At 42.4% G+C, this 13,855-nt stretch overlaps 1 protein-coding gene across 17 annotated transcripts in view; it reads left to right on the forward strand.

The window, feature by feature from the left end:
• The window catches only part of DMD (dystrophin), a 1,148,686-nt gene that overhangs the window by 1,070,706 nt on the left and 64,125 nt on the right, over nt 1-13,855 (forward strand). For all 17 annotated transcript variants that reach the window (XM_071430346.1, XM_071430344.1, XM_071430345.1 and 14 more), the window contains one exon: nt 7,870-7,944. In XM_071430346.1, coding sequence (XP_071286447.1) covers nt 7,870-7,944 — 75 coding nt within the window. The remainder of the gene's footprint in view (nt 1-7,869; nt 7,945-13,855) is intronic.

A 13,855-nucleotide genomic window follows, 5' to 3' on the forward strand; every position in this document is an offset into this window, starting at 1 on the left:
ACTTATCCAGTATGGAATAATTGTGCTGTGTGATGTAACTCTCTATACATGTAGAGAGTTACATCACATCTATCTCTGTACTGTACATGCCAGTACATCATCATTTGCTACAGGATGATTATGTCTGATTTAAATTCTTACAAATTACTGAAAGCTTAATTTTTTTAAGTGAACGAGGAAGGTGAATCCTGACACAAGGTAACATTTCTTACCTGCCTCTGAGATGCAAGAGACACTTCTCCAAGAAAGAAGAGTAATATTAATCTTCACATATCCAATTCACACACCTCCAAATTGTTGCATTACATTTTGCTAAAATAGGTGAATTTCAAGTGAGACTTATTGGTTCATTTTTCTATCTTTGGAGGTCTGGGTATTAATAAAAATGAAGCTAAATTACTTGGGAGCATTATTATACTAAAAGGAGGTATGTGCTGTGCACAGTCCTGTAACCTCGTCAGTTGGGACTGCATCAGAGACAGGAGGAAGAATCTACAGGAAGAAATGATACAATAATCTGCCTATAAAGGAAGTATTCTCAAATTCTCTCGGAGCTCCTTTAGTAAAACATAGCTGGTTATAAAGATGCTTGTTAAATACTTGATTGAAATTATATTTGTGTATCAAAAATTTCCAACTTGTGGTTCTCTCTAACAGAGATTTTCCTTTTAGGACACTTAAGGTGCTTGTTCCTTCCCGACTGCTCTTTATTATTTAAACAATGTAGCATTTTATCAGTGTTAATGAAAAATTTACTCAAGTTGAGCAATTTTTACTCTTAACTTATGGCTACTTAAAGGTACATAATAATCTGTCTATAATTAGTGATTTAATTGTTTAATGTTTAATTGAAATGGCAGCAGGAATTAAATGTTGGTATAGATTAAATGAAAAAGAATCATGTAAGTTAAAAACATAAAGAAATAAATGCTGAAATAGGAAAGGTAGTAAAAATCATTATACGTGAGCTTCAAAGGATCAGTAGCTGACATCCCTGGTTTGTATTTACACCATTATGAACCACTCCTGTTTTCTTCTAACTTCCTCCTGAAAGTCTTCAAAGAATCAAGAACTGCTCCAGCTGCTTTTCTTTCCAAAATTAGTTCCTCTGCAGCAGATCTGCTCTTTTTACACTGTTCTTTTACACCCCCTTACAATTTTTTTCATCCTTCATGATGGCTCCAGGGCATCACTGAAAAGGGAATTTGTGTTGTTTCTCTGTCTTGGAGACCACGGACTTTTGCATGGGGGCAGAGACAAAAGGAACAGGAATCACAAAGTGGTCTGAGTTTGCTCAATTTTTTCAGATTATCTTCTGAGAGTGAACATTTAATGTCAGACAGTTTAGCTCCGAATAGCAGTATTTTGCCTTTAAGCTGAGAATGACTCCAGCCTTTGCTATGATGGCCCAGGAGGACTTGGCTTGTCATGCCATACTGTTAGTGTCCCCTCCTCCAGCCTTCCTGTGTCATGTCATGTCAGTACAAGTGTCCTCAAGGTGCATTAGTGTCACCATGAACAGTAATTGCAGTAGCAGGATGCAGTCAGAAATGTTGTTTATCATTCCTAATTCACCAAGGCAAGGCAAGAGGGTGAAAACCAGCCTCATTCTTGCAGGCTGCAGTGCACTGGTGACAGTTCTCCATTTAATTTAGAGGATGGGGGGTAGTTCTCTATGGATTACATGAAAGAAATGTCAGAATTGCTTAACACAAGGTGGGAGAATGCTGGAAGGCACCTCTGAGCTTTCAGCAGCAGCTGCTGTGTTGGTCCTGTGGCTGGCTTCTCTTGTGAGCTTCTAACTCCCAGTGACCAAGGCTGACCAGCTTCATCCTCTTTGGTTTGTGTATCTTGATTTGTCCTTCTGAAATGCTGCCTGGAGAGGCTGAACTGCAATTATAGCAGTTCGTTATATTAGCAACCACTGAATCATGTATTTATTATGAAGTTTTATTCATGTGCAGCTGTTTTCCATGTTTGCACCAGTAAGACCCATGCCTAGTGCACACATCAGGCATTTGAGTTCTACTGCAATCCAGTGAGATTTTCCATATGGCCTCTCTTTAAAGGTTGATTATTCACTCATGTCCTTTTCAAGCCCATTTCAAAAAATCAGATTGCTTGGGTTCAGTCAGCCTTGGCCAGTAGTTAGTGTAGAGGAAGCCATCTTTCTGTGTGATTGAGCCCTGTGCAGCACACACCTAACAGACAGTAAACATAACTGTGGCAGAGAGGTAGAACTTAGGGGTAGCAGTTAACCTGGCATCCCTTGAAAATGAGAGCACAGGTGTATTAGCATCAAGGAGGCTCTTCTAGAGAGAATGAAGGGCTGTTCTGTTACAGAATATTGCCAGCATGGGGACATTTTGCTTAAGGTAACTGCACTCTTTGTTTGCAAATGGACACCTTTTATTATTATTTTCTGAAGTTCTTTGTAGCTTATTTATTTTAGGATTGTCTTCTTCTATGATTGCTTCTCACCAGAGCACATAAAAGGTTTCTGAACTGTCTGACCACAAACTCCACTCATGTCTCAATCCCATAATGGGATGAACCAGGTGTACATCAAATCCTTTCTTGCATTTTTGTGTTTGCAGGCTGTAGAAAAGACACTCCATTCTAAAACTCCCAAAGGTCATGTCATCTGGTCTGATGACAGGGATGCTGGCACATGCTGTGGTGTTCAGCCACTGGGTCTAGATGCAGTCAGTAGTATTGTGGTGCCCTGAGTACCTCCCACTTGTTAATTTGCAGAGACGCTGTTGGCTTTTCACTCAGGTGGACAGGCCTAGTACAACGTGAAGAGTGGTTAAGCTGTACATGGAATAACAGTTTACTGTTATTTATTACCAAAATAGTGTAGATGATAGCATTAGTTATTGTTATAATAAAAGTCAATGGCTGAGACTCAGCTGATATTAAGCAGTGTTACTTGATTAATTTCTTTCCTTTGTGCATTTGTGTCATTTGCATTTTAAAGCTGCAATTCCAGAAGAGACAATATATGTCACTGTAGGGCACCATTACAAGAATAATTTACAGGTTTTGGGCAGCAGGAGGAAACCCAGCATTCTCACCAGCCAGACAGAGAATGTCAGCTGTATTGAAACAATGTGAGCTGAACCTTCTTGGAAAGGCAAGAGTGCTGCTGATGTCTGATGAAACATGGAAAATTCAGTGGCTGTAGAGGAATTGCTGTCTATTCAGGGCTGTCCAGTATAGAGTTTTTAACATCTGACAGGAAGGCATTGTAATTCCCAAAATAGGTTATCCCCAGGCAGTGTATTTATGAGCAGTCTATGAGCATGACACAAGCTGTGGCTGAGTAAGGCATTCAGGTTTCTGGGTATATCACTACAGGTTCACATTCTCTGTCCTTGCACTTGAGATTAAATACCCTCAGAACCCTGTAAATCTTTTAAAATGAAGATGAGGATTTGACCTGATGACATCTTAACTCTTTAAAAGAGTTAAGTTGTTAATTTGAGGTTAATACCACCTGAAGCATGTAAGCTGCTCATTTCACTTAGATGATGTCCAGACACTGAGATAATTGCTGTCCATAGAACCAAGGGAAGGGTGTGTGTTTTGCCCTCATTAACTAAAAAAGCAATTATAATAATATTCACAATAATATAAACAAGAAACACCTTGTAAAAGAAAGGAAGAAAGGCAGTTTCCTGGTAAAAGGAGTTTATGAGATGCCTTCAGATTACATTGGCAGAGAGATAAATGGCATGAACAGCCTTTGGTGGGAAGTAGCCTGGCCCACCCCAGTGCTTTTAAACACAGTGGGATGACTCTGTCATGCAGGATAGAAATAGAAATCGAAATTCAAATAGAAAAATAGAAATAGAAATTCAAATAGAAATCGTCACTCCCAGTCACTCAGCACTCTCAGCAGATGCAGCAGCTCTAGGAGGGACTTATTTAAATCCTGTTGTCTGACTTACAGATGTGACTCCTTAACAGTAAAAACAAATACCCCCTCATGGTAGGTGTTAAACCTGTTCTTAAATAGGGTATTTTAGAAAACTTACTGATTTTAATTTTTTTATTGCTTTTAGTTATTTTATAAGCTATTTTAGGCAGTAAAAGCTCCAGAATATGAGAATATGTTTTCCCTCTTAATATAGTACTCATATCCCAGTGTAAAATCCAGAATTTAGCAAGAGAGGATTTAAAAAAAAAAAAAACCAAATTGCAAGATTTTATTTGACTATGGATCTGTGTCAGTAGTCGGTGAGACATTCCAGCAGGTGGTTTGAATCACTGACCACTTCTCAGATGAGTGGGTTTTTTTGCTTGATTATGCACTAGCAAAAGGATCTACTGCATGTAATTGCAGGTATTTCTAGAATACTGTAGAAATAAAACATAGCCCTTATGTTTTGAGATTTCTCTCAGCATGCAGAATTATGCAGAAAATGTTAGGATTTAATTATCTTATCTTTCCACAGTATTTCTGATTTGAGTTACTCCTATCAGCACTCTGAGCTGAAGTACCTTTCATTAGAGCTGCATTTGTAATAAAAGCACTGATTCTTGTTCACTGTTATCTTGTTATTAGAGAGAGAAAGATATATATTCACTTGAACAGAGGGGTCGTCCATGGCTGAGTGGTGGGAAAGTCATGATTTCTCTTTGCTCTGAGATGTAAATATGTCACCAAATACTCCCTCATGGTCCTTTCTTTTGTTGGTTCCTTTCCAGGGGCCAAGTGACCTCTTCACTTCATCGTTTCAGACCTTAAACAGATTATGCTCTTGGGCATTTACATTGTTTACAGCTTGAAAGTTGCTTTCTGAGCAAGAAGAGGGAGTATTGTTGACAACTTGAAAAAGTTTCACTATACAGCAAGAGCTTTCCAGCCCTCTGACCACTCGGTTCAGAGGATGAGGTGGTACATACTTTCTAGGAGTGGGAGGAAAGGGCTGGAGGAATACTTGTTGGTGCACTGAACTCCTCAACCTGCTCTGAAATGATAAAAGCTTTGGAAGCAGGGCTTAATGGGTTCTAATTCTTTCAGTGGGCTGTGTCGGGAGGGAGAAAGCAACATTTTTTTTTTCCGTTAGGATCCAGGAAGGAAAAAAGCAAAAACAATTTCCCAAAACAGGGAGGTAAGAATTACTGGTGTTCCCATAGGCTTCTGGAAGGTTGCTGCTGCTTGAGCCCCTTTCCTCCCTCCTTGGCCTGTTCCCAGCAGGATCAGCTGGGGTGTGAGCTGGCCGTGTGTCTGTGCTCCTCACTCGAGGTCCCCCCACTCCATGTCAGGGGTGGCTTTACGTGCAGCACTCCCCAGCCCTGGGCCAAGACTCATTCCCTGGCAGTCTTGAGTTCTGTGGTTCATTTAAATGGGGTCTCATCCAGCAAGCCAAATGTTTTGAACCCAGTTAGGAGGGGCCTGGGCTCCTTCTGTTGCTGCCCTGAGCAACACAACAGGTTTGTTCCAGCCGTAGCCCCAGGGGAGGAGAGGCACCACTGACAGTTTCATAGGCACAGGGAGGGGAAGAGTGAAATCACTAAGATCCAGTGATCTTAAGTGACTGTCACCATCTGGTGAGACAGCTGTCCATCAGAAGTGTGGAGATGGTGGCATAAGGAAGACAGAGGTGAGCAGTTGGCCCAGGGACAGTATCTGGGTGCAGGCTAATCCTGGTGACAGCAGTGACGGTTGCGGTGGCCGTGGCAGTGTGATGGCTCAGCCTTGGCTTGCAGAGCCAAATGAGCAGTGGTGCTGCTGCTTTTCCAAAACCTGAGATCAGGGCTCCAAAATGAGCACCTGGCATTGCTGCTTCATCATTTAGAGCAGATGCTTCTTGGCAGCAGTGTTGTTAAGGGTGATGATAAATTCAGTGTGTATTACATATACAGGAAAATAGATGTAAACTGTGGCACTTCCAGGATTAAATGTCTGCATGGATTGTATTTTCTGCCTTGATCGAGGCCTGAAATATGCATACATATTTACTCACATTTCTGAAAATGTAAATAATAAATAGATATGCTTCTTTCAGAACACTCAGGGAGAATTTAAGAAAGGCTTCTTCATTTTGTCAAATGCTAGCCATAATATTCTTTTACAGAATACAAATACAGATTTGCAGCAAGGGTACAAAATGTAATTGAATTCATGGTGTGTTTGTGAGAGACTGCTTTATTAATTTCCATTTAAGACAAATTAAGTCTCTTTATTTAACTCAATGTATTCTACACCACATAAAGGGCCTGTCAGGATGATGATGAGAGACAGAGCTGGCAGGAACAATACATAGAAGTGCCCATTAAAAAGGTGTATGCAACTGTGCAAAGAAAAATAAATTATATACAAAGCTGAAACTTCCTTTTCTGCTCTAAGACATGTTCCACAAATGTTCCACAGCTTTTATTAAGGTATTCAAAACTACTGAATTATCATGCCTCATATTATTCATTCAGAACAGCTTAATTAAAATTAATGTAATTGAGACTATATTCCCTCTGCTACCTATACCTGTACAGCATTATAAATGATGTTGGGATAGTTATACCCAAGCTACCACATATCAAACAGCTTTACAGCACCTTAGCTCATATGCCAACAAGGAAATGTTTTGTCTATCCCTGTTTTTCATCATATTCTTTCTCTAAGAGTCTGTCAGGTTAGAGGAAGCTTATTGAGCTAAAGGGACCTTTATTTTGAGCCACTGCATTTTTACCTCTAATGTTCTTTTTATATTTCCATTGTTGTTTACATTTTCTAAACACTTTCCCATCAGTAATTCCTTAGGCTCCATGGGTTTCACCAGTAAATGAAATGCATTCAGCAGTGTTGTCAGGTGCTGAAACTGGCTGGCACAAGCAGTGTGTTTCTGTTCTGGAAAACCCTTAAATTGCAATATGCCAAGTAATCTCTTGGGAGTGATCCTTAGGCTGCACAGGAGTGTGTGTGCCCAGGAATTAGTTGGGTAGGTGGCAGGGCCAAGAGCGTGCACTGTTGTTCAGTGGTGGGTGGCTGCCCTGTAGTGTACGAGTGTGTCCCCTGCCACTCCTCAGTTCCCAGTGCAGCTGCTGGCAGTGCCCCTGGGACCAGCTTCTGTGCTCTGCTCTGGTGTGTCTTTGTCCCCACGGTGGCCAGGAGGTTTTGCAAGCCATGGTTAAAGTATTCAGTGAGGACTTGTGCTGATCTCCTTATTTTGTTAAATGTATGAGGACAGCTTAGCAAAAGTTGAGCCAGACAGTGTCTCCCCACTTGGGTGCCATTCCCTGTCACGCTGCCAGAGCCACTGGCTCCCTGCCATTTTGCAGGTGGGGACCTGGAAACTCACCTGTCTGGGTGAGCTGGCTTCTCTCCAGAAAGGCTCTACATCTCTGGGCATGGCTGGGGCCTGCTTAGGTGGAAAGCACAGAAGTTTAATTGGATATTTTTAATAAGTTTTCTGTTTTAGCAGTAGCTGAGAGTCACTTGTTTTTTCCTGGGCATAAGTTTTCCCTTGGGGCTGCCTGCACACAGCCTGGCTGGTGCACAAGGTGAGCAAGGAAGAGTTTCAGGGGCTTATCTCCCTCAGAGTGCCTTCGGTGTGAAAAGCTCTGCAGTATTTCCAGACACACTGCTGCAGTCACTGATGTTGTCCTTTCAAGTGTTCTTTACTTCAGTGGCTTTGAACAAAAGGAAGTAACACTTTAGGACTTAGTGGGGTTTTTTGGATGGTTGGTTGTCAAGATTTGAGGTCTTTAACTCAGTGAAATTTCTAACAATTTTTTTTTTTCCACCTCTGCTCTTTTAACCAACAGGTATAGTCTTGTAGTTCAACATAACAACGTATTCATGAGTGTGGTTATTTCTGGTGTGTGAAGCTGATCTTTTGTTCTGATCTTGCCTCCCTACAGCTGACCTGAACAACGTCAGGTTCTCGGCGTACAGGACTGCCATGAAACTCCGCAGGCTGCAGAAAGCCCTCTGCTGTAAGTACCTGCCTGTGCCTCACCCTCTGCCAGGAAGGCTCCATCACAAACACACAAGTTTATTCACAGATAGCAGAAGTAGAAAAACACTCCCACACGTACCCCCAGCTCTGCCTGGTACATGGAGACCTCTCACCTGAGGGGCCTCCTGCTGCCACCGGTTTGCATGGTCATTACAAAGCCAGAGTGCTGGGTGGTCTGCAGGTCTGTGCCTTGTAAGGCAGAGCAGCAGTTCAGAAATAAAACTGAACATACCATACATATTTCTTGTCTTTACACTCTTTAGCCAGGTATTTTCACTGTGCCATGTCACTGTGCCATGTCACTCACTGTGCCATGCCACAGCTTTGCAGCTGAAAGAAACACAGTTGTGGTGTGTTGGGAGCAGTGAGAGCTCAGCTGAAATAATGCTTCAGAGCTGAAGTTGCTAATGGTTTGTTAAGTTAAATCTTGAACCCTGAGGGGTTATTGCCTTTAAATGAGATCATCTCAATAAACATTTAGCTTCATTTTTTCCCCAGCTTTCAGTTGTGTTGAAAAGTCTCTCATCAGCTGTTACATTAGTGATGTGCATGTTTCAACATTTTAATTCTCCCAACTGCTGTATATTATTCTACTTTTCACTAGAATTACATTTCCTTTTCAGCTTATTGTAACCTGATAGCCAAATAATTCGCTGAGAGTTTTCTTGATAGGCCAGTCAGTTGCCAAAGCAAGCAGTTTATTAGGCAGTCCAATTGGGAGGATTATTAAAATATTTTAACATTCACTGTTTGGCATTTAATTACAGGGTTAAATTTCTGACACAGTTGCAAATGTCTCAACTGTTCATTTATCTCAAGTTGGATTTGTGCTCACATGCTTTCTGGAACTGTGTCAAACCTTGGTATTTTTGAGCATGTTTACTTTTAGGCTTATAAGCATGGGTGAATTCTGCTAAAGTGTGCAGACTTGATGTCTGAATGTATAAAAAATAGGGGGAAAAAAAGGAAAAAATAAACAATAAGTGAGAAGTCTTGTAACATAATGAAAGATTTCAACATGAATTCAGTGACAAAGAAGGACTTATGATTAGAAATATAAACATCTTTCCATAGTACAGCACTTCTGCCACACTCACTGTGGAAATGTGGTATAAAGAAACTGGAGTGATATGCAGTGAGAAGTATTCATAATCACTGCAGCACTGAAGGAAACAATTTTTGGAAGTAACTAGCTGGCAGTGCATAAGTGTAACTTGTAACAGGTTTTTATGACTGAAAGTGCAAAACTTTGCATCCCATTTTATCTGTATTAGAATCATAGAATATTCTGAGTGGGAGGGAACTCACAAGTATGATCCAACTCCAACTCCTGGCAGGATGCCCCAGCAGTCACACCATGTGCCTGAGGGCACTGTCCAGACACTTCTTGAGCTCTGTCAGGCTTGGTGCTGTGACCACTTCCCCTGGAGAGCCTGTTCCAGTGCCCAGCCACTCTCTGGGTGTAGAACCTTTTTCCAATATCCAGACTAAACCACCCCTGACACAGCTTCAGACTATTCCCCTGGGTCCTGTCACTGGTCACAGAGCAGAGATCAGTGCCTGCCCTTTGTCTTTCCCTGACAGGGAAGTTGTAACTGCAGTGCGGCCTCCCCTCAGTCTTCTCCAGGCTGAACCCAGCGACTTCAGCCCCTCCTCCCACAGCTTCACCATCATCGTTGCCCTCCTTTGAATGTTCTTTAACAGCTCTTTTTTGTATTGTGGCACCCAAAACTGCCCCCAGCACTCGAGATGAGGCCCCTCCAGAGCAGAGCAGGACAATCCCCTCCCTTGCCCAGCTGGCCATGCTGTCCCTGATGCCCCCAGGACAGGGATGTCCCTCCTGGCTGCCAGGGCCCTGCTGGCTCACATCCAACTTTCCATCAGCCAGGACCTCCAGGTCCCTTTCCCTGGTGCTGCCTTCCAGCCTCTCATTCCCCAGTCTGTCTGTACATCCAGGTTGCCCCATCCCAGGTGCAGAATCCAGGATTTTCCCTTGCTGAATTTCACACGGTTGGTGACTGCCCTGGCCTCTCATCTGTCAAGGTCTCTCTGCAGGGCCTCCCTGCCTTTGAGGGAGTCAGCAGCTCCTCCCAGTTCTGTATCACCTGCAAACTTGCTCAGTGTCCCTTCCAGTCTGGTGTTCAAGTCCTTCATGAAGATGGAAGAGCACAGGGCCGAGGATGGAGCCCTGTGGAGCTCCCCACTCTGATGTCCCCCCATTCACTGTAACCCTTTGTGCCCCATCTGTGAGTCAGCTGCTCACCCATCACATGGTGTGTTTTCCAGCAGGGGGCTGGACATTTGGTCCAGAAAGATCCCATGAGAAATAGTACTGAAAGTTTTACTGAAATCAAAAAAGATTACATAAACTGGCTTCCTTTGGTCAACTAGCTGGGTTACTATGGCATAAAGTACTGGAGTGGTCTGCCTGGGGATGTGGTGGAGTCACCATCCCTGGATGTGTTTAAAAAAAGACTGGATGTGGCACTCGGTGCCATGGTTTAGTTGAGGTGTTAGGGCATGGGTTGGACTTGATGATCTTTGAGGTCTCTTCCAACCTATTTTGTGATTTTGTGTGAATCTGTGAAAAGGAAATTAAATTTGTTGAGCAGGACTTTCCCCTCAAAAACCTGTGCTGGCTGTGACTCTGTGGTCCTTCAGGTGTTTTTCAATAACTGATTCCTACCATTAAATAATTCTGGACTCATCTTGGACTTTTAGATTGGGTTTTTGTGGCCAGGTTGTGGTAGTGGGTGTCTCCAGGGGTGGTTTCTCTAAGAAGCTGCTAGAAATGTACCCCATGTCTGACAGAGCCAATGCCAGCCACCTCCAAAACAGACCTGCTGCTGGCCAAGGCCAAGCCCATCAGTGGCAGTGATAGTAGTGCCTGTGGGATAGTGTAGTTGGGAAGGGTGTGGGAGAAAATCTGCTGCACAACAGTGTCTGGGAAAGAGGAGGGGAAATCCGTGAGAGAAACAACTCTGCAGACACCAGGGTCAGTGCAGAAGGAGGGGGAGGAGATGCTCCAAGTGCCAGAGCTGAGATTCCTCTGCAGCATGTGGAGAAGACCATGGTGTGCCCCTGCTGCCTGTAGAGCTCCCCAGTGGAGCAAATACCCACCTGCAGCCTGTGGAGAACCCCGTGCCAGAGCAGGTGGGTGTGCCTGAATGAAGCTATGACCAATGTGAAACCCATGCTGGAGCAGGCTCATGGCAGGAATTGTGAACTCTGGGTGAGGAGCCCACCCTGGAGCCGGTTTGCTGGCAGCACTTTTTGTTCCCCAAGGACTGAATCCTGTGGGAGGGATTCACTAGGAGCAGTTTGTGAAGAAGTGCAGCCAGTGGGAAGAACTTGCGTTGGAGCCGTTTGTAGAGGACTGTCTCCCGTGGGAGACTGCACAGTGGAGCAGGGGAAGAGTGTGAGGAATCCTCCCACTGAGGAGAAAGCAGCAGCAGAAACAACATGTGATGAATTGACTGCAACCCCCATTCCCCTGCTGCTGCTGCAGGGGAGGAGGTAGAGAATTTGGGAGTGAAGCTGACCCTGGGAAGAAAGGAGGAACTGGGGGATGTGTTTTAAGATTTGCAATTTATTACTCATTATCCTCCTCTGATTTGATTGGTGATGAATTCAGTTGATTCTCCCGAGTCGGGTCTGTTTTGCCTGTGACAATAACTCGTCAGTGATCTCTCCCTGTCCTTATTTTGACCCATGAGCTTTTCTGTCTATTTTCCCTCCCCTGTCCAGCTGAGCAAACTGAAGTCAGTTCATCTCTTGAGGTTACATTTAGGTAAATTCTCAGAGAATTGATGCTCTCAGAGACATGCAGTGGCGCTTACACTGATTACTCTAGCACATTCTTCGTACTTGTATCTAAGGAGAAGCATTTAAGGAATTTGGTTAGCACGCTTTGTTCTTACAAATATTTTTGCCTGGAGACACCATCATTGTATTTGTGTATTCTATCATTTCAGTGTCGCTTGTGAACTCAGTTCAATGAGGTTTTTTTTAAAACCTCAACTCATTACAAAATTATTTTTCTGCATTTTGGCAATAGTAGAATTAGAGCACAGTGCTGGGTTTCAGGGCTCCTACGCAAAGCCAAAATCCCACTTGCAGTAGGTGCTGCTTTCAGCTCTTACTCTTAATTTCTGTTTTAAAATTGCAGGAGTTTTTAAATATATATATCCGTATATGCCTATATATATCTATAGATCTTCTTTTCTGCAAACTTCATAGAGAACAGCATTTTTTGTCTACTGAGGAGTACTCTAAAAATGTGTGTTTTATAGAAGGCCTGCAGAAGTAAAGGTACAGCCTACTTCTCAGTGTTAGGAATAGAAACACTTTAAAAAGGGAGCTGTACTTATATTTTAGTTCTTTTCAGTTCATAAATCAGCCCAATGAGTATTAAGATGCTAGGATATTAAACCTAAAGATGCTAGGATATTAAACCTAAACCATTTTCCTATATGGAAAATAGCAATCCTTAAAAAATAAATGCTTATGTGTTGTGTTATTTAGTATGTGGCTTTATCATTTCAGCCTTCAAAATTGTTGTGAGCATGCCAGGTGTAACTATTGCTCCAAGTTTTTTAAATGTATGGATTCCTTTGATAATCACATCAAAGCATGATGACTTTCTTGTTTTGCTGCTTTTAAAGATCTGATCTTCAAGTGCAAACCACATCAGGACATCGTGATATCAATAAAATGAGATGTATTCACAAACTTTTCTTGGAAATGCAGCAAAAGAAAATATTCAAGAACTTCTGCTAGGGGTCTTTTTTCCTTTAACTGTATGCAGACTAGATTAAATATATTTTTAATGTGTCAGCCAACAGCAGAAGGTTACAGAGAGGATGATCTTGCATTCTGGGAGGACCATTTATACTTTTTATTACCAGCCATATGTTGGGTTTTCCCTAAGTTCAGTTTGTGACCTCTAGAGTGCACTTTCTCCTGCCTATTAATTGTCACTTCTGTCCTTCAACTGGTTACTTATTCCATGTTGTCTTTTATACTTTTCCTGCAATCTGGCAGTGTCTAGTTAAAAACATCCTAACCTTTTCTCTATTGCCTTCGAGGCCACAGAAATATTTATATAAGTGATTTAGACTTGAAAGTAAGCTAGAAGCCACTGCTCACACAGATTTTGGAGTCAGTTTTGGAATTTTAAATAGAAAAGTGTATAAGAGTGGCAGAGAACCCACAAGAAGTGCAAAGCACAAAATGGTGTGTAAAGTAAAGCTTTTCAGATCACTGCAGGGTGCCAAATACTCAGCTCTTCAATACATATCTGATTGTCTTGTGCAAGTCCATCATTCACAGGGCCTTCGTATCTGCTTTTAGGAAATAAATATGCAGTTCTGTGTTCTGGGAGAGGACCCCCCACACACATTTCTAAAGTCTTGATGGGAAAGATGAAGGAGGATCTTAATGTGATGAAGGCCAGAGCCTTCCTTTTTCCCACAAAAAGAGGTTCCCTAAAGCAGGACGTGTTGGCAAGTGCTTTTTGCTTGTTAGGAGATAATTGCGTGTTACAAACTTCGGGATAGGACAGGAGGCTGATGAAGAGTGGGCTGAAAAGCTTTTCAGAATATGCTGTTTATTAATGGAAGAGCTTTCACAAAGTGGAATGACCCATGTTTAGCAGTAGCTGCATATATAATTATGCTGCCACTCAGACGCCTGAGGGGTTCATTTAATTACCGTTGATTCGTAGTCTCAAAGGAACTGAGAGTTCAGCCTAAAAGCTCAGTTATAGGTGTTTGAGGGCTGTGCTCTATTTTCAATTTGACTAATGAATTCTTAGAAGAAAAACATCTTTCTGAGATGCTCAGGAACGGATCTGATGCTTTTGCAGGGTTTAACACTGACCTTAGTAT

Source organism: Agelaius tricolor, unplaced genomic scaffold (assembly GCF_023055355.1).
Source record: "Agelaius tricolor isolate 1412-34295 unplaced genomic scaffold, bAgeTri1.0.p SCAF_7, whole genome shotgun sequence".
NCBI classification, from domain to species: Eukaryota; Metazoa; Chordata; class Aves; order Passeriformes; family Icteridae; genus Agelaius; species Agelaius tricolor.